Source organism: Glycine max, chromosome 15, assembly GCF_000004515.6.
Source record: "Glycine max cultivar Williams 82 chromosome 15, Glycine_max_v4.0, whole genome shotgun sequence".
Classification (NCBI taxonomy): domain Eukaryota; kingdom Viridiplantae; phylum Streptophyta; class Magnoliopsida; order Fabales; family Fabaceae; genus Glycine; species Glycine max.
In genome coordinates, this window is record NC_038251.2 from 12,094,439 (window position 1) to 12,119,436 (window position 24,998).

The 24,998-nt window shown below is 29.8% G+C and overlaps 2 protein-coding genes across 2 annotated transcripts; one reads left to right on the top strand and one right to left on the bottom strand.

Annotated features, from left to right (window-relative positions):
* Positions 1-4,898: 4,898 nt before the first annotated feature.
* LOC100778573 (uncharacterized) lies at positions 4,899-6,687 on the bottom strand. Its single transcript, XM_003547325.5, has 4 exons — positions 6,373-6,687; positions 6,205-6,256; positions 6,018-6,085; positions 4,899-5,773 (listed from the first exon to the last, which is right to left on the bottom strand). The coding sequence occupies exons 1-4, from the start codon at positions 6,511-6,513 to the stop codon at positions 5,222-5,224; spliced, it is 813 nt and encodes a 270-aa protein (XP_003547373.1). The 5' UTR covers positions 6,514-6,687; the 3' UTR covers positions 4,899-5,221.
* Positions 6,688-17,492: 10,805 nt separating this feature from the next.
* On the top strand, positions 17,493-18,332 carry LOC100815630 (flowering-promoting factor 1-like protein 3). Its single transcript, XM_003546304.4, has one exon. The coding sequence runs from the start codon at positions 17,626-17,628 to the stop codon at positions 17,926-17,928; it is 303 nt and encodes a 100-aa protein (XP_003546352.1). The 5' UTR covers positions 17,493-17,625; the 3' UTR covers positions 17,929-18,332.
* The last annotated feature ends 6,666 nt before the right edge of the window (positions 18,333-24,998 follow it).

Genomic DNA, 24,998 nt, shown 5'->3' on the forward strand with positions numbered 1-24,998 from the left:
CACTACTATAACCTTTATAAGTTATTGTCTAGTGGTGATGTATTGTTACTAGACTTGATTATTTAAATATTTTCAACTTTATGATTTATTGTTTCTTTATTATATTGTTGAAATGTTTAATCAATATGTTATTTTTATATATTTTATTATTATTATTTTTATATGAAGTTGATTCTTACAAGTCTACGAGTTGAGTCTATAAAATTCTCACGAGTCTACATAAACTCTCGAGTTTGATAACGTTAGTGCAAGTGTTAGCCCAAAGGGAAATACTCTATATATAACTTGGGAAACTCTTTTCCCTCTAAGTCCAGTCCATTTCTAAAAGGGAAATATATGATAGGAGCATTTTTATGAGCGATAATCATTTTTACGTGAGTTTAAAGATTAAATATGAATTATAAAATTATACATGGATCATAAGATTAAAAAAAAAAAAAAATACACTGACATTTCATGAGAATTTTCAAATTATATGTAGTATCCCTACGTTTTGTACGTTTACAATTAGCAACCTCTCTTTTTTATTCTACATTTTTTTATCTCTAGTTCGAACCTAGATAAGTTCTAACCATTTCTTCTATAAAAAAGAACTAGTAACTCTTGTAGGATTCTTAAATTTTTTTGGAAAACGTAATTTTAAGATTTTTTAAACATTTAAGGGGAAAGTGTAATATATATAAGAAATTTTCACACAAACATACAACAAATATATAATATATACATAAATATACATGTGCCTCTAATATTATCAGAAACATAAATGCTTATTGTTCATAGTGTAAGTTGGGGTTTCAAAAAATTTTCAAAACCAAGTTAAGAATTTGGGTTCTCCCAAAATTCTTAACTTTTTTTTTTGTTTTAAAGATTTTTTTAAAAGATAATAAAATAATATAAATAAAGGGAATTAATTCAAAATAATAAAATTAGAGAATATAAATAAGGATAAATTAATTGTAAGTAATATTTCAACATGTTTATTTGCACATAATAATAAAAAAAATGTTTTATTTTTCATTTATGCCATTTCTTAAGATTTTTATTAAAATATATAATATGAAAATAATTTAATATAAATTAATATTTATATTTGTTTAAGTTATCACACAATTTTTTTATTATCACAATGGTACTTAAATAACCTGTAAAGTTAACGCAATTGAACTTTTATTTAAGTGGTTAAAATGATTTTTTTTGTTTTTCTACTACAATTATAAAAATGTTGTGGATTTTCCTAAGCTTCTATTTTTCCATTGTTGGATTCCTTGACATAAATATAATCATATTAAATTATGATATAATTTTTTTAATTATACTTAAATAAATTAAAAACTTAAGATATTTGAACATGTTGTAAATTTTTATGAAATTTAACTTTTGTTTTATTGGTGTTTTTTTCTTCTTATGTACATTATGTGCAAATACACAAGTTAAAATACTATTTAAAATTAATCTATCCTTATTTATATTCTCTAATTTTATTATTTTGAATTAATTCTCTTTATTTATATTAATTTATTATCTTTTTAAAAAATTATAAGCGAATGGGGGTGGAAACATTGAATGCATTGAATTTTGGGTCCTAAAAAAATAATGAAAATGCCAAGGTCCTCAAAAATAAAAACTTAGAATTTTGGGTGAGAGTGATTTCCACATAATACAACCTGGAGAGGAGCTATTCTGGTCTTGTGGAAGCCATGGGAGAGCAAAACACAACAAACTTGAATTTTACTGTGAGTAAGAGGGTATAAAAATTCACATATCTTATTATCAAAGGAATGGTAGAATTATAGACAAAAAAGCTTATAGGTTATATAAAAAAGCTTATAGTTAATGAGAAATGACTACATGAGAACTATGCTTAGATGCACAAATAATAAGCAATTCTCTCACTTTAAGGGTCGTTTGATACACATTTCTAAAAAGTATGACAAAGAGAAGTAGAGAACAACACATAACCATTAAATAAGTTGCAATATTTTTATTTTGTATTATGTTTGATGGACCGTGTACAATACAAACATAATAATATGAAAATTATTATAATAGCCTCTTTAATATAATTATTTTAATATAATTTATATTATTGTTATATTATAAAATAATATATAGTATTATACATTTTTTTACATTGCAAGTATATATTATACATTTTAATACCCTCGTTTATTTTTGTTCTTGAGCATTGGGGGCAAGAGCACGATGTTATCCAGGATTCTTCCAAACAAATTTCGAACTAGTGTTTCTTAATTAATAAAAAAAAATTGCATTTGTGTAAAAGGAGTTCAATGCTTGGGAGAAACCCATCTGAAAACCAATTTGTGGAAGGACCATGTGACGATGAGATAGGTTACTGCAACAAGCCAATTAAGGAATACGCAGCGTGCATGGTGACTTCAAGGTGGGGATTGAGTCAAGAAGAAAAATCTGTAACCACAAGTGATTCGAAACAAAATCAAATTCGATCAGTTTTTTTATGCACCACTACGATTGTTTTTAAGCGAGAGAGTGGGGAAGGGAGAGGTTGGACATGGGAGAGCGAGAGAGTGGCCAAAAAAGTGGGTATTTTTAATGGAGTTGCTTTTGTATTTACAAAGAAATGTTTATTTACATATTTGGGGTGCATCCTTTAATTGTTATGGAATTCTCATAATCCGAAGCCAGAGAACTAGCTACAGCATATATGACGTTGAGAAATGGTTCTGTCGCTCTAGTTAACAAGCAAAAGATTATGAATTCAAGCACATTGACATACTTTAAGTAAGAATCAAGATTTTAAATTACGAGTATAATTGAGTTTTTTTTTAATCATAATCTTTGATATTGCATACAAATGTAATTAATGCAGCCGTAATTGCAGTTACAATCCGATTGCTTAAACCCCAAAACATTTTTTTAAAACCTTAGTAGCAATGTACACTAAGTGATTGACCCATTTGAGTTACTTTTATAAACTTTTTATTAAAATAGATTCATTTTAAAACAAATTATTGGTATGGGTTTATTTTTTTACTTAGAAAAAAATGACACAACTATTTTGATTTTCTGTTTTATCATCATATATTTTTTTGGCTAAAAATAATTGAGAAAGACCTTCAACAATTTACAATTTATTAGATAGTTAAGACTAATGATGTTTCATGAAACAACAAAAACACATAGTGGATACATGAAATACAAACAAATAACAACCTTGAACAACCGGTGCAAGCAACACGTGCCACATGTCTTTGTTAGATACAAAACATCAATTTATTGATTACATAATAGTAAATATGTTTTGTTGGTCACTATTCACTTGATGTGACGAAACAACATATTACCATGCATTGTCTTGTCACAGCACGAACCCACTCGAAATAGCAAATTCATTCTGCTGCACCATGAGCTGTCTCGTCACATCAAGAGTTCACTTGTCATGTCATGTTGATGCAGAAGATCTTGTGAAAATAACTTTGATCCGACAAAGGTAAAATGCTGACTCTCCAAGTTAAAATAATAATTTTTACTCATGTTAAATAATGAGACCTAGACTATGTTGTTTTCACTTTTGTTCTTTCACTTTCTTCCCATGTGCTAGGATACTTTAGCACATTTCAAAATTGGTGTGCTCTCTTTGCACCAACTACTCAAGTTTTGTTAGCTTCTAAAATTTGAAAGTTAGGTACATTTTGTAGTTCTTACAATATTCTTATTTGAAATATTGCTTTTAAAATTTTTGTATGTGAAACATTGCTATGATAATTGAGTTATATGTGATTTTAGCATGTATAGTCAAGAAAGTTTATTTTTTAAAATTTGAAATCTATTTTCACTACTAAAATAAATTTTTTAGATATAATTTTTTTCTACAAGTTGATCTTTTGTAATTTTCACTACTAAATTTTTTCTTAAAAACTTAAACTGAATAGTAATTAAATTCATATATTAAAAATTGTATAGTTTTTTGTTATTGCCTTTAAATTTTTTGTGATTATATAATTCATCCTTTTGATATTGCAATTAAATTTTTTTGTGATTATATAATATTGATAGTAGTAGTCATATGGCTTCTTCTTCACAATCTTCACTAGGCCACATCCATGATATCTTATGAATGTAAGAAAATCATATCTCTCAACATATTTGAAAAATAAAATAGATTTAAACTTGTAAAAACATAATTAATAATATTTAACAAAAATGAAGTATCCAAAATCACATACAATATATCAAAATTAAAAATAAAATTACACTTTTACTGAAAATCATTTTATAAAATATTACATAAATCTTCACAAAATAGACATAATCATATAACATAAAAACATATACTACATATTTATCGAACCAACAAATTGTGTGAAGAAAATCTAAAGAAAACTATATTTATAATTACAAATCATGTTAATGCAAATTGTTGTTTTGATGCTAAGTATAGCATGAGATTGCCATGTATAGCATGAGATTGCTATATCAAGGAATCAATAATTTCAAATTGTTGAATTGGTCATGCTGAGGTGACAAACCAACAATTCAAATTATTACTTTCTTTTGACGTGACAAAACAACAATTTTAAATTACTACTTTCTTTAAAGTGATCATCCAACAATTCTAATTTGTTTTGTTCTTAGTAAACTATTAACACCTTTTACTTTTATAAAAAAAGGATAAGATCACTCGTCTGAGTGATTTGATAGCGATTCAACAGCTCTCGAAAATTATAGTATTGTGTTTAGAATGAAATAATTATTTAAAATTTCTGTTTTGACTGGACTCTTAGGTCCTTAAATTGTCAGTTTGACCCTGGACTTTAATCAAAACAAAGAACTCATTTAAGTAAAAAATTTCTAAAAATAATCCAAAAGGATCAATCACTCTGCATGCTTTAGATTGCACTTGTTGCTGCATTTTTATAACAAAGACAGATATGATTGTACTGTACATACCCCATGTATTAGTACTACTTATTACTTAGATGTTTCATTTGAAGTGTATGTTTGGTAATGCGATTTTTCGAAGCAACAGATAATTGCTTTTGTGGTGATTTTGCTATGATTTTGTATTCTCTGATTTTCTATCACCAAGCCAAATACACTATATAATAGCCAGCCAATGTACTTCGACGCTCGGAGGTTCTAAGAAGCTCCATAGCTCATACAAATTCACAATGAAAAAAAGATGCCAGAACATGTCAATCCCATTGCCCCAATTGAATGTAAAAAAATGTTAAAGCTAGCATTATGATGGGACATAAGCAAATTTACTTGTTGAGAGCATGCTCCTTTGTGATCTGACCTCAAAAACCGGGGATGCATACTTGGCTTCCCCCTTGTCATTGTGCACAAGATTTTGTGTATGCAAGTACCACCAACATGTCTCAGAATTCTTGTAAACATTGCCCCTCAAATGAGGGTACCCTTTGTGCAAGTTTTTTAATGGATTAAAAACAGGGATTTCTCTCTCAACTTTATGCTTGAAACTGCTTCCATGTCTATAGTCATCTGGATTGTAGAGGGGAGATTCTTTCTTTGCCATTGAATTTTTCCTAAGACAGTTCTCTATCACCTTGGCCTCCTCCTTCAGTCTATCTTTCATGTCCCTAATATTTCTCCAAACTTTGTAAGATCTTGAGTCCCAAATGATATTCCATGTCTTGAAACTTGAACCATTGGAATTGTTAGGGACACGTTTGGATGTATAAGGGATTCTATTGCACTCAAAGCAGAAATTCTTGTGTCTCTTTAAGTCAAAAGCTTTCCTTTTTGCAGCATCAGACAGACATATACAAGCCTACAGAAAGCACAACAAAAAAGTGAAGCCATGCCATGATTTGTGCTTTTTATTAAAGTATTCCCAATCATGGGAAACATTAGAGTTAACAAAAAAAAAAAATTTCACATTTCCAATAAAAATCATGATAACATGACATTTCACATAGTTATTACTATAAAGAAAACAAATTTTCACTATAATATATGATTGGATGATAATATAAAATTAGTATTAGTTAAAGCATTCTACATCACAAACTAACCTCAGAGACAAGCTTGAATGCAATTTCAGCCTTCGGGTGTGTATTCTTGTCCGGATGAAGTTGCAAGGCTGAATCAAAATAACAGTCCTTGTTATTATGCAGGAGAAAGAGGAAACAAATATTGCATAAAACCATAAAAAATGAGTTTTTTTTTTTTCTGAATATAAAAAAAAAGAGTTAAGCCTACCAAGTTTATGGTATTGCTTGCGAATGGTGCTCACCCCTGCATTTTCTTCCACCTATGAGAACCAAATAAGGAGAAATTTGCATCATAAAAAAGAACACAAAAGAAAAGTGGTAGTACCAAGTTTACAATTGCATCAACAAGAAAATTAAGGATAAAAAAAATACTTACTCCAAGAATGCAATACCAATCTATGAAAGGTGGCTTAACATGATGGTTTGAGACATGTCTATGAACACACACAACAGAACGTGTGGAAATGGAGCAAACCTCCAACACCAACTGGGTTTTGTAATCTGATTCTTGTCCCATTCTCTTCCCCGTATCTGAAGTGGGAAAGGGAACAAATGGGGGGTTACAAATAGTGAAAGGTTAAGGTGGTGTTTGTTTTTGTTGGTTTTTTGGCAGGCAGTAATAAATAAACTAATAACGGAGGTGGAGCGGTTTGGAATAATAAAGCATTGCGGAGTAGATTTTTTTATTTTTTGAAGTGGGTCAGTTGGTGGGAACAAACAAGTAGAGAGAGATTGGAGAGATTAACGTTATTTTCTCCAAATGGCACCCACTTGAGGCATTTGGACGTAACGTTTTTTCTTCTTCTTTTATATGGTTTAATAACCTATTGATATTCAAATTAATTTAAAATGGAATTAAAAGTACTAGTTTTCTCGTTTCCATGCTCTCTGCCCTACCTATATTTGTTGCAAGTTGCAACTAATAACACACCCTGCCGCTGGAAAAAGATTAACATCTCTTAGGTAACTGATATTGTTGAAATTTACTTTGATTATGCCATTTATCAATTCTTGTTGAATTTTTCATATAATATAAAAATGATATATTTAGGTTACTTTCTTTTTCTGTCAAAAAAAGGTTACTTACTCAATCAAAATATATAGCACATGATGCAATATAACTAGACATATTATTTAAAGGTTTGATTGTTTCATCATCATACACGTGCTCCAATGCTAAATTAGTAGTTGAAACTTATTTAAATATTATAAATGTCGATTACATATAATGAATTAAGTTTATTTAATTTTAAAGCTAACAGGCACACTTTACTTTTAAACTTCCTATTTTTTAAGTTATAACTTTTAAGTAATTTTCCTCTAAAAAAACTTCAAAGTAATTTTTGATTAAAAAAAATTAAGTCAAACATAGCCTATATATGCTTAGATGAGATCTCAACGGCTAAAATGTTACTACATTTTATCAATTGTGAACTACTGTGAATCTAATAAAATGACTTGGACTTTTCAAAGATTCTATTTTGGTCTTTCAATTCATTATATCAGGCTATACTGAAGAAAAAAAGAAGAAAGAAACCATAGGCTATAGTGAACTCCCTAGTACCTGAGGCTATAGTGAAAAATTAGAAACCATAGGCATATAGTATTGATGAAAAGGGAGACCCCTCCATTTTCGGGGTACAGGAAAACCCTTAATTGGAGACCAGTAACACTTCAATATGATGCAGATTTATGGGTAGTAGGTAGATGCCAATAAACACGAAGGTTGAATACTTGAACCTTAGGCATAAGAAGGTACCCTGGGGTGGGTGGTGAAAACATAATTATCTATATTTTTCTTCCGTCTTGTACCCTTAGTTCAATGAGCGTATCATTTTTCCATCTTCTTCTTGGAATTCATCATATGAAAGTTGTTGTTTAGTATTAGGTGCAATGTGACAACTAGCATTGCAATGCCTTCGTTAGAATAAAATAAGAAGTAGCAACATATTTTTTTTGTTTTTACATTTTTTTTAAATTTTTTTATTGGTTGAAGCATATATGAAGCTGATTAATTTGGGAATGAGACTTACTAAATGAAAAATAAAAGCCATTTATTTAAGGAGATTGACATAAATTTCACCTAATAAAAAAGAGTCTGGTATTTTGCTAATATTTCTCATGAAAATTTAGTTTGTCCTGGTTCAAGATGATTTTGGTATTGAATTCTCTCAATTGCTCCAAACCCTTTCCAAATTTCCTAGTAAAGACAAAAGGGCTTTCACAATCACCAGTTTTTTGTTGGATCAAACTACTATTTCAGGACAGAGGTACGTATATTATTAAACTGTTCAAGTAGTTTATTAAAATAGTTCACAAAAAAAAAGTAGTTTATTAAAATGAACCGATCACCTCCATTTTTTAACCTTACACTAATTTGTACCGATGAACAACGTATAAATAACGAATGTATAAGATGTACTATATACTGGTATAATAAATGTGGATATTGATCGATTACCAATATTGAATTATTCACATTATTCACCTGTATAAAAGTAACATGCACAAAATGCTGTGAGAGTATATATGGGGACTCTTAATCTAGATATTCTCTTCACATGAAGTTGTACAAATTTGAAACAAAGAATGACCAAGTATCATTTAATTTTATAATGCATTGGTAACTGAAGTTTTGTTTTGGATCGAGAAGGCAGCAACAATATCCAATATAGGCTTTCTTTTGCATAGAGCCAATGCCAGGAAGAGTAGGAAAATACAAATAATTTGTTGATGTAACTCTCATAACCCAATATAAAAGGTCAATAGAATACGATGAAATTCAAAACTCAACAATTTTTGCAGAGTTGGGGTATGATTTGGAATACCAAAGTCTAAGCAACTGTGCCAGTCATGTGCTAATTATATGAGATCTCCCAGTTCATGGCATCCCGATGGGAGGAAAAGAGAAGTAACTCGCCGCTACCTATGTAAACAACCTTGAAAATGAAAAAGAGGACAAGTTTGACCTATACTACTTTGAATGCATTAAGCATGAGTTATTCAAATCCTCTATGACTTTTTTTAAAATTTGATATTGGTATCCAAGGTGAATTTAATGAAAGGAGACAAAATGTTTTAGCTAAAAGGTTGGTTTAGTAGGTAAAAATTGAAACTGCATTTCAATTAGGACACAAGTATTCATGTTAAGACTTTGTTACTGAATAATTTTTATGTAGTATATTTGTGAGTACTATTATGGATGAAGACAAATGTTGACATTGATCAGTTAATGCAGGTTCATTTGTATTTCTTTTACGAGGCTGAATTCAGATATTTTTGGAATTACTTTATTAATTTGTTGGATAAGAAATATTAGGATCAGATATAGGATTAAAATTTATTGAAAATTATAAAATTTAATGGGCCTCATTTTATTGAATGACTATCTCTTTTAATTTTGTAATTTTTTTATTACATTTTAATAAATAAAAAAGAGTGTTAATGAATAAATGAGTTAAAAAAATATATTATTACAGGTTCATACTCTTTAAATAAACTATCTAGAACTACTTGACATTGATAAATTTCAGGAATCTAACTTACCCCAACTTTTTTAAAAACAAAAGTTCATGCCTTTACATGAGACATGCAAGTCATTGTCTATTAATAATTCAACAATCATCGGCCGAATCCTGCTTACATGTGTCCGCGGACACTGTTGATATCAATAATCACAATCATGATTGCTTCTAAGTATAACATTCTCTTCTAATTTCTGATACCCGATTAAGTTCTTAAATATTACAAATTTATACCCCATGTTTCTAAACTTGGATACACCTCGTGCCAAGTTTGGAAATTCTTTTGCCTTTATAAAAAAAAATACAAATTAAGTGATCAAATTACATAATTTCATTACTCAGCAGCCCATAATTTTCATTAATCATTTTATAAATCGATAGTATAATACTCCCTGCTTTTGTGAAGGGAGTACAGATGTAAACTCCCATAGTTTCAATGTCATTAATTTAGACTGATATATAATCATTAGCCTCACTTTCTCTTCTATCATCACTATATTTTTTTTTTATTCATCTAGCTATCATCACCATATGACATAAGGTTCCATGACACATGCAGTGACAGATCCGGGTTAAGGAGTGCAGGAGCAGCTGTCCATAACCCAAGCTTTTTAACATATATGTGTGTATAAAAAAAGAAAAAAAAGAAGCCAATCTACTTCTTATCTATTACCTTGAAATGCAAAACAATTAGTCTACCAATAAACCACTGCTCCAACTCAATGTACAAACAATGAAAATTATGAGAGCCATACAAGAAGCAAGATGCCTTGGGGACAAAAAAAAAGCCAAGCAAACAAAGGTTCAAGGTCAGTTCATTTTGCTGTTGGGCCAAACTTTACCTTCACATCAAAATTTCAAAGAAAAACAGACGAATACATATAACAACATTAAGCCAATACCAATATCCCTATATAAATCACCAATCAAGTGAAAAACAGAAATTATCTTGACACATTACAACAACCAAACGTTGTAGCACTGCTACATGAAAATGGATATGTAGATGCCCCCTAGGTTCTATTAACGACCTACTTTTAGTAAAAGCATTTTGTGCGTGTCTGGATAGTGTTTGGATAGGCAGTGCAGTCACCGCACCTTGCTTATTTAATTTTCCACGGTCACAGCAAAGCAACTCTTTGTTGCTTCTCTATTTTCAATTATTCACCATGGTTTTTGGGATTAAAATCGATTTTTCTTGGTATTCAAACGTGCACTTAAAATTTAATTATTATCCTTTTAATCTAAACTTGTTAGAATATCTTTTTAGTTTTTAAACTTTTCTTTGATTTTAGTCCTCAAAATTTTTTTGTCCATTTATATTTTGAAATTGTAAAAGCAGAAAGAGTAGTGAAACTGCAACTACAAAATTTGTCTGGAACATGCTGCACCACTTGAATTTAAATTAAAACTATGTTTAGTCAAAGCACTTCCACTTAAAAGTTACAATTTAGTTCTACATTAAAGTTTACACCTCAACCTTCGAACAGGGAATTTGAATTCTGAAACAACACAATAAGAATGTAAGTTGGATTATTAAGACCCCATAGTGGAGGAAAGAGTTGAACATGAATAAATTATTCAACCCTGGTGGTGAATTAAGTTATAAATCCTTAGGGCCTCTATGATTCTAGAACAATATCTAGCATTTTCTTACTTTCCTCATCTTTCTCAAATGAAAAGAATGTGTCTATCATGTTGGCTTCTCATTGACCACTTTGCTAAAATATGGACGTGACTTTTCATCATATCACTCGAATTGCAGAGAAGCTTCTTCCTTGTAAGTCAGGCTTCTTTAGGGACACCATTTAAGCATAAAAACTCATTGTAAGCGAACTAACTTTTTTTTTTTTTAATCTTTCAATGAAATGAGAAGTAAAACTAAGTGAAGCAGAAAGTAAGCTACTGCTTTCACTTACTATTCTCACACAAAACAACTCAATAAATATTCAATCACTCAGATTTATTGATAACGGCTAAATATGAGTTATTTTGATAATAAAAATATATTGAAAATATCTTTAAAAATATTAATTTAACAGTTATCTTTGACTTAAATATTAAGATTTGATATTTTTCTTATCTAATTAATTTTCTAACTTTTAATCACAAATAACTGATAAATAATTAATTTCAGGTCAATATTTGACTAATTTTCTACTATCAAAATACAATTATTTAGCAATTATTAGTATTTGAAATCTCACTGTTTTAGTCAATCAAAATGATTTATAAAAATATCAAAAATTAAATATCCTTTCAAATACTCTATCCAAATAAGTTATTTTATCACGAATCATTTTAAATTCCTTGAAAAAAATGAATTCTCTTGTTAAATCTGAAATAGGTCCAGTAATTCGTTGTTATCCAAGTAAATATATAAGATTTTGAACATTTAACAAACTCTTGGTATTTGACCGAGAAAAGTATTGAAGCTAAGGTCAATATGGGAGATTTCATTGCTAAGATTAAAAATCCAATGTGGCAATTCAGAGTGAAAATAGTTCCCAGACAGGTCAAGAGTCACAAGTGAAGTAAAATTCACAAACTTGACAGAAGGGCTGATATTGTTTAGATGACAACTAGCCAATCTCAACTCCAAAAGAGAAGGATGCATGAAAGGGTATGCGTGTGTTTGAGGGAAGGAAGGAGAGGGACAATGGAACTTGGAGTGTGATGATTAAGCTGTATGCGTTGGAAGTGTTGGGTTTGTTTCGGAGAATGCAGAGCGAAGGGTTTCCGTTGAATTTCCCTTCGTTGATTAGTGTTTCTTTCTGTATGTACCAGCCTGGCCAGTCTTAACCATGGCAGGCAGGTGCATGCCCAGTTGATGGCATCTGAATTTTATCAGGGTTTATATGTTGCCTCGGTCTTGATTACGATGTATGCTAAGTGTGGCGATCTTGTAAGAGCGAAAAAGGTTTTTAACAGGTTTCCTTTGAAGAATGTTGTTATGTGGACCTCTATGATAACAGGTTATTCCCAGCATGGCTAGGGAGAGGAAGCTTTGAATGTTTTCCATGACATGTGCTCTTCTGGAGTTCCACCAGATGATGTTACCTTCATGGGAGTTCCTTTCAGTATGTAGCCGTTGTGGTAAGGTGAAAGAAGGGCTTGAATTGTTTGAAACAATGAAATGTAAATATCAAGTGGAACATGGAATTGAACACTATTCTTGCCTGGTTGATTTGCTACTCGCAAGTATGTATGCTTATAAAGGAAGATGGCGAGATGCTGAAGTCCTTAGGAAAAAAATAAAAGCTAGGAGTGTTATCAAATTACTAGCTGGCTGTAGTTGGATTGAGGTGGACACAATCTCAGAAAGCAATCTTGTCTAGGGGTCATTACAAACGTGTTTGGACACATGTTAACAGGGCCAGATAGAAGGTATTAGTTGTACCTTTTAGCATCTTTTATGTATTTGACGTGATTTCTTCCTTTCCTAATGCATTTCCAAACACACAATATCTGCATGTTTGGCTGAGCGCAGGTAAAATTGATTTTGAATAAAATTGGTAATGACAGAAATTCAATTTTTTATATCAGAAATTTGTCTTTCACAGTATTTTCTATTTTCCTTTCAGTTGACTAAAACCAAAGTTGGGTACATCCTTCATGTACTTAAACTATTATTGAAAAGTAGATATCGGAATAGAAAGTAGACACAGTCATAACTCTCTGATGAAGTCTGTCTGCTCTTGCTGAACTATTTTATATACGAGGCCAATGTCTTGCCAATATCAACTTCATCTAGCTTCAAAATTTGGTCGATCTCTCGCAAGAATTGCATTATCTGATAATAATGGTAATCAAGGTCCATGGTGTTCCAACTTTCCCAGCAACAGCACGTGTTTTGCGAGAAATTGTTACATGTGTGTGTTTGGTTAAGCGTTAAAATCCACGTTCCAAGACACAAAGCTAAAACAATGTGAGGGAATTTTTTTTTTCAACAGTCAGTTGCGTTCAGTTCGCAAACACACCCAAATTCAAGACCATGTAGTTAAAACTAATTTTCATGTGACACGTTATTATTAATGTTTTCATGAATGAAGAAAATATGATTACATATCACGTGAAGATTGATTAAGATTACATGATTTGTGATGATATAATAATTTCTCACGTTTTGTCTTCTTTGTGAGAACATATATAGCAGATTGTCCAATAGGCTTGGCTTCTCCTTAGACAAGAACTTCACCTTTCTTGAAAAAGTGAGAATTCCTTCATAACTATATCACCTTCAGATTGCCTTCGGATAATTCTTTTTATTTCCCCTATATTGGTAGCATGTTTGAAAATTATTCATAGAAAAATCATTATTTGTTTAAAAAAAATTCTTGAGAATTTGATAGATAAAAGGCTAAATATCTTTTATAAAAAAAATTGAAATAAACATTTTATAAGTCTGTTAAAATCTAGGATAAGCTACACCATTAAAAGTGGTGCCCAAGGGAACCACACTTGGAGCCAAAAGGGAACTAGGAAATGGATGTTTCAGGAAATTTCCTAATAATAGTAATATATAGCGATGCGCAAATTTATTTTTCACACAGTAATTTGTGAGAAAGCACAACTAACAAGAAATAATGGCATGACACGAGTGGCAACTTGGTGATCTTTGGTACCAAATAGAAAGCAACCTATTATATGACGCAAGGCCCTAACTAGCAACTTCTTTAGTGACTAGAACCCTTCTTTTAAAAGGAGAGGCTAATATGGAAAGAAATATATGAAGGATGCCGATACGAGCAAGTATCTTGTTTTGTTAAATATAGGACTAGGATTTTGGCTTTTCTATGGGACAATCACAAGGGCTTGTAGCCAAATGTGCTGGGGGAGGATGTTTTCCATCTGCTGTGGAGCCAACTCTTTATGATTCTGAATGTTACATGGGATTAAAAGAAGCATGTATAGAAAGGTTGTTGTTTTCGGGCTAAGCATATGTTCTCCAAATAACTTTATTGCACAAATAAATATGGGAAAAATAACAAAAGGAATGGGTAATGTTGACATAGCTTGTCAAGAAAGCTCAACATGGGAAATTTTGGTTTGGATATTTAGAATTATTGTCTGAGGGGGATGGTTATTGTGAGTGGCTGAAACAAGTTTTAGCGCAACCAATGGTTTTCGTCATTAGCCTCAATTGATTTCATTAGTTTGGTAGGGTTACTGATAAATAATAATTAAACAGGATAGATTTTAATTTACTTTCAATCTAAATGTTTTTTTGGATGATTAAGGAAGCGTTTGGATTTTGGAAGAATTTTACAAATTTATTTAAAGAAGCTGATTTATGACAATTGAAAGTAATTTTATAAAAAAAAATATTTTGACAAGTTTTATAATTTAATAAACACTTAATTAAAGTATTTATTCAAATGTGTTTACTGCATGTCCAAGTATTTTTGACGGACGCATATATTGTAATAATATCTGAAATGTCATAATAACGTAAAACAAAATTGAAAATGAATGAAACAAGCTTCTAATTGTATAACTTAGTTAGTGCCTATCAGCTGCCTCCATATTGAGAATTTAGATGACAAATTATTTATATGGCTTTGCATTTATAGGAGAATTGAATTAAATGGAGTTATCAACTAATTGACGGAACATTACAAATCGAAAAAACTCACGTGGTCCAATGGGCACCCAAAGGAATTTAAGCTAAATTGACTAAAGGAGAAGCCCCCATCAAAATCTTTGTCACAACATATGGCAAATTAATGAAATTAGGGTCCTATATAGGTAAGCATCGTAGTCACAGGGACCGTGTGGCACGAGGAGGAGATGGCTAATTGATGCAGAGTCACGACCAAAGGTGGGTTGAAGAGAATGTGTGTCCTAAAGTCCTACAACTTTGATGGCTCAACTTTGATTTGGTTGGGTGGGATAAGAGTTAGAATCTAGCACCACTGTTATTATTATTATTCACTCTCAAGTTGTGCTGGCTCCTCCACGCACATTTCTCCATCTTATTCCAGAAAATTCTATTGGGATCATCCCATGAATTCTCAAAATATATATAAAAAAAAGGATTTTAATTTATGATCTGTAATCATAATTGCAACTGCAATATCATGATTTTAGAAGTCTGTACAATACTACGGTCACATCGGTCTTATATATTAAACTATACAATTCTTTTGCAATATCATAATTTTGAAAGTATATTCATATATAACGGAGACCATATATCACAATTTAAAACTTTGTATACAAGACAAATACATAATGTCAATTTGTAATATCCACATGTAAAATATTATATTCTCTATTTGTGCATGTTTATAGAAATAAGACAGTGCATGCATGGCTAGATAGTAATTGAGGATGCACAAGCATGTCTTATTAGTTACTAGTACTCTCAGAGTTGACTGCCATATGCAACACACAGTAATGCATGAGTTGGTGCCTGGTTAAATACTTAAATTAGAGCTTAGATTTTGATAAATTTAATGGGACACCAACTGATGAATAATGAAGCTAGCTCTTGGTTCAAATTAATTTATAGGTATTGTTAATTAATTAGTCTATATTCTCTCATTCTGCTGATATATGGAATATTAATTAGAGCTTAGTTTACACAAATTATTAGCCACAAGGGAAAATTGCAGATATCATTTACAATAACTAGTAGTAATAAACGGGCTACCTACCTAATCCATTCCCTATATAGCTGGAAAGAAAGCTGAAAACGGATATGGTTCATATAGTCATTTTCAAAACGATTTCAGCATAAGGATTTGGTGCATGTGATGGGGAGAAAAAAGTTTATTATTCCTTGTTATCATCCATTGACCTCTTCTCCCATAAACTATGTATTTCTTTTTCTTACAGTCCCATAAATTTTACAATATTTTACTCACATTTTTCTTTCCATCTTTCTCCATATCGTTGAAAGTATTATAAGGATTAAAATTAACGTGTGAATGAAGGCTGGCGATTGAATAATCAACACTGGTTAGGCAAACAAAAACCCTTTATATACCAAAAGTAACTATTAATTAGTCTATTAATTAGCCTAGACAATTAGGCAGCATAAACAAAAACAAATGCATGGAAAACCTCGTGCACACACATGGATTTCCAAATGAAAATCAGCAATGTTTATTTTTCCACACATAACGATCAGAATTAATTGAGATAAATTCCTTTCATCTTCGGTCCCCACCCTCCACCACTATGTACCTGATAATCCTCCCACAAACCATAGGAAAACTTTTTCAAAAGAGCATATTATTCACTTGAGTCTTCCGTGCTCGAGCATCCTCCTTTCTTCTTAAAGAAACTTATTCCACAGCCACATCCAAGTCCAAATGATATTTTTCCACATTCTCCCACACATTAATTTTTCTTCACCAACACTTAATGATACAAATTTGTGATACTAGATGGTAGGTTATCTTTTGCCTCATTATAGCTAGTCTCGGGCCAATTAATAATGAGCTTAATTTGCTATATTTCATGCACAAATTTATAATATGCTTCCAACTATCTTTGTGTCAATTATATTTGTACTAACTAAGCTGGTTAGCAGAAAGTGGCGTGTGCATGTAGTATATATTATATATATGTTCACACCAAGTTCTTATATTATTAACTAACTGCGATTTTGTTTCTAGAATAAGTTTCTCTTCTTATAAAACAAAGATTCTCTTAAGTGGGGTAACAAAAAACTTTGTACTCCGCCAATGGTTAAGGGAATCAGGATTCCCCCAATCCGATTAGGACCAACGGTGATGAAATAAGCCCCTCAAACACCCCCCTCTTCCAAATGTACACATAAAGCTTATAGTATCCTTCCCCGGTGGGTCCCTCCTTAGCTGTACTCACATCCAAACATCTCAATATACTGTCCTTATCACCACCATGTAGTTTTTATTATTTCTACATTATAAAAAAAAAAATTTAAACCCATCTTACCCATGACTTCAATTCACCACCACTATATATACATCAATACCCCATACTCCCCTCCCCATCTTGCATTGCACACTAACTCAGAAGCACTCAAAAGTAAACACTCAAAACACTTGGTATTAATTTGTTCTTCTTATTCTTCAATTTGTTGTGCCTCTAGTTCTTGTTTCTAAGCTAAGAATATGTCTGGGGTTTGGGTTTTCAAGAACGGTGTGGTGAGGCTGGTGGAGAACCCTGGCTCAGAGCGCAAGGTGTTGGTTCACACTGCAAGCAACGAAATCATCACTTCCTATGCAGTGTTGGAGCACAAGCTTAGCTCACTGGGGTGGGAGCGTTACTATGATGACCCTGATTTGCTTCAGTTCCACAAACGCTCCACCGTGCACCTAATTTCTCTCCCAAGGGATTTCAACAAGTTCAGGTCCATGCACATGTATGACATAGTTGTCAAGAACAAGAACTACTTCGAAGTTAGGGATATGTAATAAGGATTTGTGGAAAAAACTATGCATGGCCCAAATTGGGCAGGGTATGTATAACCTTCATGATGTGTCTCACTCGATTTGTGTCAACCCTACAAAATTTAATTCTTGGGAGAGCAATTTTCTTTCTTAATTTTTTCTTCTGATTTTTATATCTACATGTAATGTTGGTTTGATTTTGTATTTGTGGCCGTGGGGGGTGGGTGTCTGTGTCTAAATGATGGGGACATTAATTTGTGTAATTTGTATATGAGTTTGTGGCATGATTAATATGTATGCATAGAGTTACGGTCTGATCGGTCGGAGAATATTGGTGATCAAGCCTGAGGAGTGGATGTGATCATTTGTGTGTCGTGATTGTAAATTAATCTTTGTAATCATTCTAATCAAAGTTGTGTTTTTCTATACATTGGGATTTGCTTTGTGAGTTTACTTCTCAGAACAACTTCATGGTGTTAATCATGGTGTTTTTTTTGTCATAAGCTAAAAAATTCATTAATAATAAAAATGCTTAAAATGAGCATAAGCTGTTAATTATGGTGTTAGTATTAACTAATATGGAAGGATCAACAATATGAGTACTTCTAATTTTCGTTAGAATAGATTTGAGCTATATATAAAACTCTTTTCCTTAAGTATAAATCGCATTCCATGTATTTGAATCCCTTCTTTATTTGATTCTTTCATCTTTTTCTACGAGGAAATCGACTGTACATTAGAAATTTGTTTGGTTTGCTGAGGGGATGGATTCGTTTTTTTTTTATCAAGTTTGTGTGACTTTGTTCCAATTTTGTGTCATGCATGATCGAAGATCAGAAATAAATTATATATTTCAAAATTAATTATACAATGAAAGTTTTATCAGAATGTCTTTGCTTTCTATCATAATAAATCCTATACTATAACCCCTCCCCTTCTCTCTACATAGATCTAGAGAGAGATCACAAGTAGCTTATTTTTATTATTTTTAAGTGAGCAACATGTATCTTTTATATATATAACTACTAAATATGATGTGAAATATACGGGGAGAGGGAAAAAACCTCAAACCATTATCCAATATCCACTTGAAAATGGCTGAGAAAAACGAGGCTGAACTCAGTGGTATGCAATATGCATGTCATATGACGAGAGGTATGGGGAGAATGAAAAGGGTCACGTGAGGGGATAGAGGTTCTATTGTTGTCAAGTTGACTTTTCCCTCTCGCTGAAGCCGCAATCCAAGTAAGCATGTGTGTATGGAAAGGAAGAGCTCTTTTTCTTCTCTCTCTCTCTCTTTTTTTTTTTCTTTTTCAGCACAAAAATGAGATTAATTTTTCTCTCTCTTTCAAATGTTACACAAGGAATATCTAACATTGCATTAAGGAAAGTTTCAGATTTAAATTTTATAAAAAAAATAATTAAAATAAAAATATTTATTAAAGATGATCGATTAAATTTTTTAATAAAAATTAATTATAAGTAAATGGATGAATATTTCACACCAATATTAATTAAAAAAAAACATGACATACAAGGAATAGTTTTGGAGCAAGCCTGACATATCTCATCTTATAAAGTTTTCCTTTTAAAATATCATAAGAATTAATGTTCTAAAAATTAGATGGCATTAACAAGTTGAATTTAAATCACGACCTAATTATTTTCAGTTCAGAAATTTAAGAATTGTACGTTCAGCATGATTCTTAATTTTAAAATTTACAATTTAGTTTTAAATTTTATGTTTGCATAGTATTTTAATTTTTTTATGGTACATTGTAAATATTTATTTTATATGGTAAAATTCATAATGAATAATAAAAAATTTGAATATATAAATTATATTACAATTAAAATTTATAATAAATATATAATTTTCAATCTATAAATTAGTTTTATATTTATGATAAATATTTTAAATTGTAATTAATGTTATTTTTACATTAAAATAAATAGGTGGTTAAGAATATCACATATACACAAAAAGATACATGCAGAGAAAATAGTTTGAGATGATTAAGATATATACTTTTTAACTAGTAGGAGTATGTGAGATACATGTCCAAAGGAGGTAAGAGAAAGTGTAAAGAATATCTATTTAAAAAAGTGTGAAGAGTTAGAGTCTCATTTTCTAAATTATGTATTCTATTTGTAAAGAAGTGCAAAGAATTATGTAAAAAATAGAGTCTCACTATATTTTAGGCTTCTTTTATGTGTATGCAAATATGTTTTTTTTTTTCTTTTAGTATGTATTTTTTTTTTAGTCTTGTAAAATTTGATGCATATGACGTGATAATTTTGACTAGCGTGGCATCATGATGTCAAAAATTTATTTATTTTTAATTAAATTTGATGACAAACACTGAAAATAAAAGATTTGGAATTTTTTTTTTGAAGATGAAAGATTTGAAAATAGAAATTTTAGCAATGATTTTGAAAAAATAAAAAAGGAATTGCAAGACCAAAAAAAAAAAAATTTGAAATATCCACACCGATCATCTACATACTTTTATAAATTTTTGCAAATAAATACTTAGACCAAAATTCAAATCTATTTATTTATATTAATGGATTTTTTTATCAATAAATAATAATTGTTAGTATTATTAATTTTTGTTAGTGAGAGAATTCAAACATACAACTTCTCATTTCTTTCTCTATTCACGATTAGATCAACCTTTTATGTCTTCTATATTAATGGATTAATTCTATCCTTATTGAAGATCATTTTTATATGTATTTTTTTTTCCTTAATGAAGCAAGGTATTTTCATGTCAAAAGTTATGAGATTAATCCCTTTAAGATGTAGAGATCAATAAATTAGATTTTACATTTTGAAACATTTAAGAGATTGTTGTATATTTTGTTGATATTTCAAAAGGTTAACATTTCTATTTAATTAAATTTAGATAATATTTTTTAAATTAATTTATTGTTTATTAAAAATAGATATTTTATTTGACTTGTACATTTAAACTCTCTCACATTATCCTTTGACTTCTCTTGGTTAGAAACTTTATTTCATTATAAATAACTATGATTTAAAATAGTTCATTGGTGCATTTTCTCTCACCTTTTTTTTGTGATTTTCTATTCTTATTAAAAAAAAAACTTACTTGTGTATTACGTCTTGTCAGCGTTGATACATTCAAAATATTTTAGTTGTGAGATGAGCACTCACATATATAAATTAATGAGAACAAAACTCATATTATAACCTATTTTTTAAACTGAATTTAGAGAGGTAATTTATAACTACACATGCAAAAATAAAAATTTAGTAGAAGTAGTTGTCCCATTTCTTTCCAATTAAGTAGACTTTGTTTTTGCTTGCCAACATACTTAAAGAACCTAATTATTTAGGAATTGTGCTCAAACTTATTGGTTTTATATGTGCCCATTAAATATGAATCCAACTGTTATTTCTAATCTTTGTCAACTTGGCATTCATTCTATATAAACTCATGCAATGCGAGGACTTCTTTAGTTCTTTATGATCGACTTACGTTTAAAGTAAGAAATTACTGTTGGAATTTAGGTTGAGAATTTTAAATTTAAGGTGTAGAATTGAGACCCCATAGGTGCTTTACATAAAGAGGGATCAGAATACACTAAAAAAGGTGGAATGGAGGATCAAACCCAGCACTCGACATGCGCTAACACGTGAACTCATGTGTGATATAATAGAAACATGTTCTTATCAATTGATATATTTCTCGTATCTTATTGAAAAGATGTTATTGATGTTAGCATCAACTTTTAAGATTGATTTTAAGTAACGAAAAATAAAATAAAAATTATCAAAAAATATTTACTATATTTTTATAAAATAAATACTTACTTTTTTAATATAAAAAAACATTACTTAAAAATTAAAATAAGTCCAAAGGAATTATGTTAAGAAAACCGTTTTCTTTAATCTTTAAGTTTGATGCAACGTGATACTGTGCCAAATTTTGTATTGCTAACCAACTAAAAAACAGTTTAGATAATTTTTTAAAAAATAATTAAAATAAAAGAATAACAATCTTATTGAATGTTATTGATTAAATTCTAAGATCTGTACATCATGGGAATTATATAAATTTTAAATTATCTTTTATTTTCACAGTTTGTTTTATTATTTGTCAAAATTTAAAAATTATAAGCCATGCCCATATATTACCTCCTTTTAAAAATAATAATGATAATGATGGGGGACACATTTTTACTCTAAACATCTTTCTATTATGTCATACAACCTAGCTATTATATATATATATATATATATATATATATATATATATATATATATATATATATATATATATAATCTTTTTTCTCTCAATATCAACCATGTCTGATATGATGAAAATGGTGGAAGGAGAGAAGAGAGAGCAGAAAAATAGAGTGGAGATTGGAAATCTCCATCTTTTGGCAATGTAGACATAAGGGGGAAGAAAAATGAAAAGGAGTGAGTCCACACCTTTTTATTTCTTCACTCAACTCTATAGAAACTCATTAGTAACAACATCAATATGATAATTGATTAACATGAACTACAATTGATTAACATTTTTAATTACAATCGTACACGATTTTCATACAACTGTAATTGATTGTTACACTTTAAATCGATTAACAACATATGAAATATGGCTATAATTGATTCCCTTTTTCTTTGTTTATGTCTACAATCAATTATCTTCCTTTAAAATTGATTAACAACCTTTTTTATATTTTTCTTTTTTTCTTATTTCTATCAAACCAAACACTCTTAAAATCTACTCTATTTCTCTCATGTTTTTATCTACTTTGTTCTCTCTTTCCTATTTTCTCTAGCTAGTTCCTCTTGCATTATTTAGAGTAGAGGTGTTAACCAATCTTTATTGTTTTATGCAACAAATATTGTACTGAAAAAAACATATTTGTAAATAGCATGATGTGAATGGCTAGAAGCATTTCTTATCAACATAGTATCGAATCCCCCCAATAGTAATGATTTGAAATGTCAGTGGTACATTTTACATTCTCTACATGCATATGCAAAGAAAGAGTCTTTGGTTTGTATCTATTGAAAACCTGTCATACTGGCCGGAAAATATTTTCCCAATTGGATATTACATAAACTACCATTGGACCCAGTAACATGTGCCCCCCATAGGTTGGAATTGGATCACATGGATCTCCAATTTCCTGTCCCTCTAATCCTTGAGTGTTCTTCCTCAACCAATTGAAAATTGTTCAAAAATTAAAATCAAGGATTCCATACATAAAAGACGAGAAATAAGGTTAGATCAATGACTAGGGAAGGATGAATGGAGAAGGATGGAGAAGTCGCTAGTTGAAATCCTATCAAATGATATTTCTAACAAAATAATATTTGTCAATTAAAAAAAAATCATAACAAATATGGTAATTAAACACCACAAAAAGAAAAGGCCCATCAAATGAAAGTGAAGATAAATTCTACAGCTAACTTTGCCGTCTCATCAGTCATGGGAAGGTGTGGGTGCGATACCTTAAGCCCATTCTGTTCTTGAATGGGCTAAGTGCTCTTTTTCATTGAGTGGTCAGTTCATGCTTTATTATGTTTGAAGCCATGGAGAAGAAGCTCTGTGTAATTTTTTTTTTCCTTTTATTTGTGTCCTATCCGTAAAGAATGGCGGCAAATTAGTTCCCTCTGTCTTCTAGTGATTTGCCTTTTTTACTGGACCAAACCACTGGACCTCGTGTCTTTTCATGTACTTTGTTCACATTCAATTTCAAAGTTTGAGATTTTGAAATTCTTACATAAATAAGAGAGTTGAATATGAAAAATTATAATACTCCATGAATTTAATTTTATATGACGTTTTAGTAAAAATAAAATATTTTAAATTATTTATTGTTTTAAAAAATTAATAAAGTGTTAAATATTATTTTCATTGAGCACACTTAACCAATATTAGGAATATTCTTTTCAATTTTCTTAATTAATCAAGTAGATAAAGGATATAATAGAAAGGTTACATAATATATTTTACAAATTTCAAAATGTTAATTTCATTTGTTAATCATCATGTTAAAATCTTAAATGTCATATAAAATGGAATGATGAAATTAGTATGGTCGGAAATTCTCTATTTAGTCTTTACTTAAATAATTAATTACTTTTACGGTTAATTATAATTAGATATTTTAATAATCATAGATATTATAAATCATTTATAAGGCATATTTAATCTTTAGTGTTACAAATAAATTGAAGATCTAATTCAGTTGATTGAGCAGGATATATCACTTTCTCTTGAAACTCAACTGATTCTACCATATTAGAGATCAACAATAAACAACAATTTTTCTTGAAAAATAACTCTTCTGATAATATGTAAGTTATTGTAAAATCTTTAATACTTATCTTTAAATCTTATAGATACAAAATTATATATACACATTCATTTACTTAAAATCAGTTGTGAAACAAAGTTAATTACCATTAAAATCTACAATAACCTCATGACACCATCAACACTTGTGAGTAAGAATAACAATTATTCATAATTATGGATATTTGATAAAATATGCAACAAGTCAAAAAATGGATAGTTAAATGGATACACACAAATAATTTTAATTAATTACCTATTATACTAAATTTACTTAAATACCCTTGTTAAATATATGAAATTGAGTTACTTTAGTTTATTGATTTTTATCTAGGCCTTTGAGATTGAAATATTATATCTTATTAACTTTTGTATTGACTTATAAGAATAAATTATTTTATTTCATTTATTTTTGTTTAGACTTATGGAATTGAAATATTTTAACATTTAAATTTAGTTTCTAACTGTGTAGAATATTTGAAAAAATTTAGTTTTGACCTTTAAATTATTTATTTTAAAGAAATTTTCAAAATAAATATTAAAGTGCAGTTAAAGACTTGAAGTATGTTTTTTTAAAATATTTTAAGGTATTTTTTTTACATTTTTAGTAAATATCAACTGATAATTGTAAATATTGAAAAACATTGCAAGTATCGACTTAATAGGTATTTAAATGTACAAGGGTGAGAACAAGGCAAATATTTATGTGACAAGACGGGTAGTGAGGGGTTACTATAGTTCTCACCC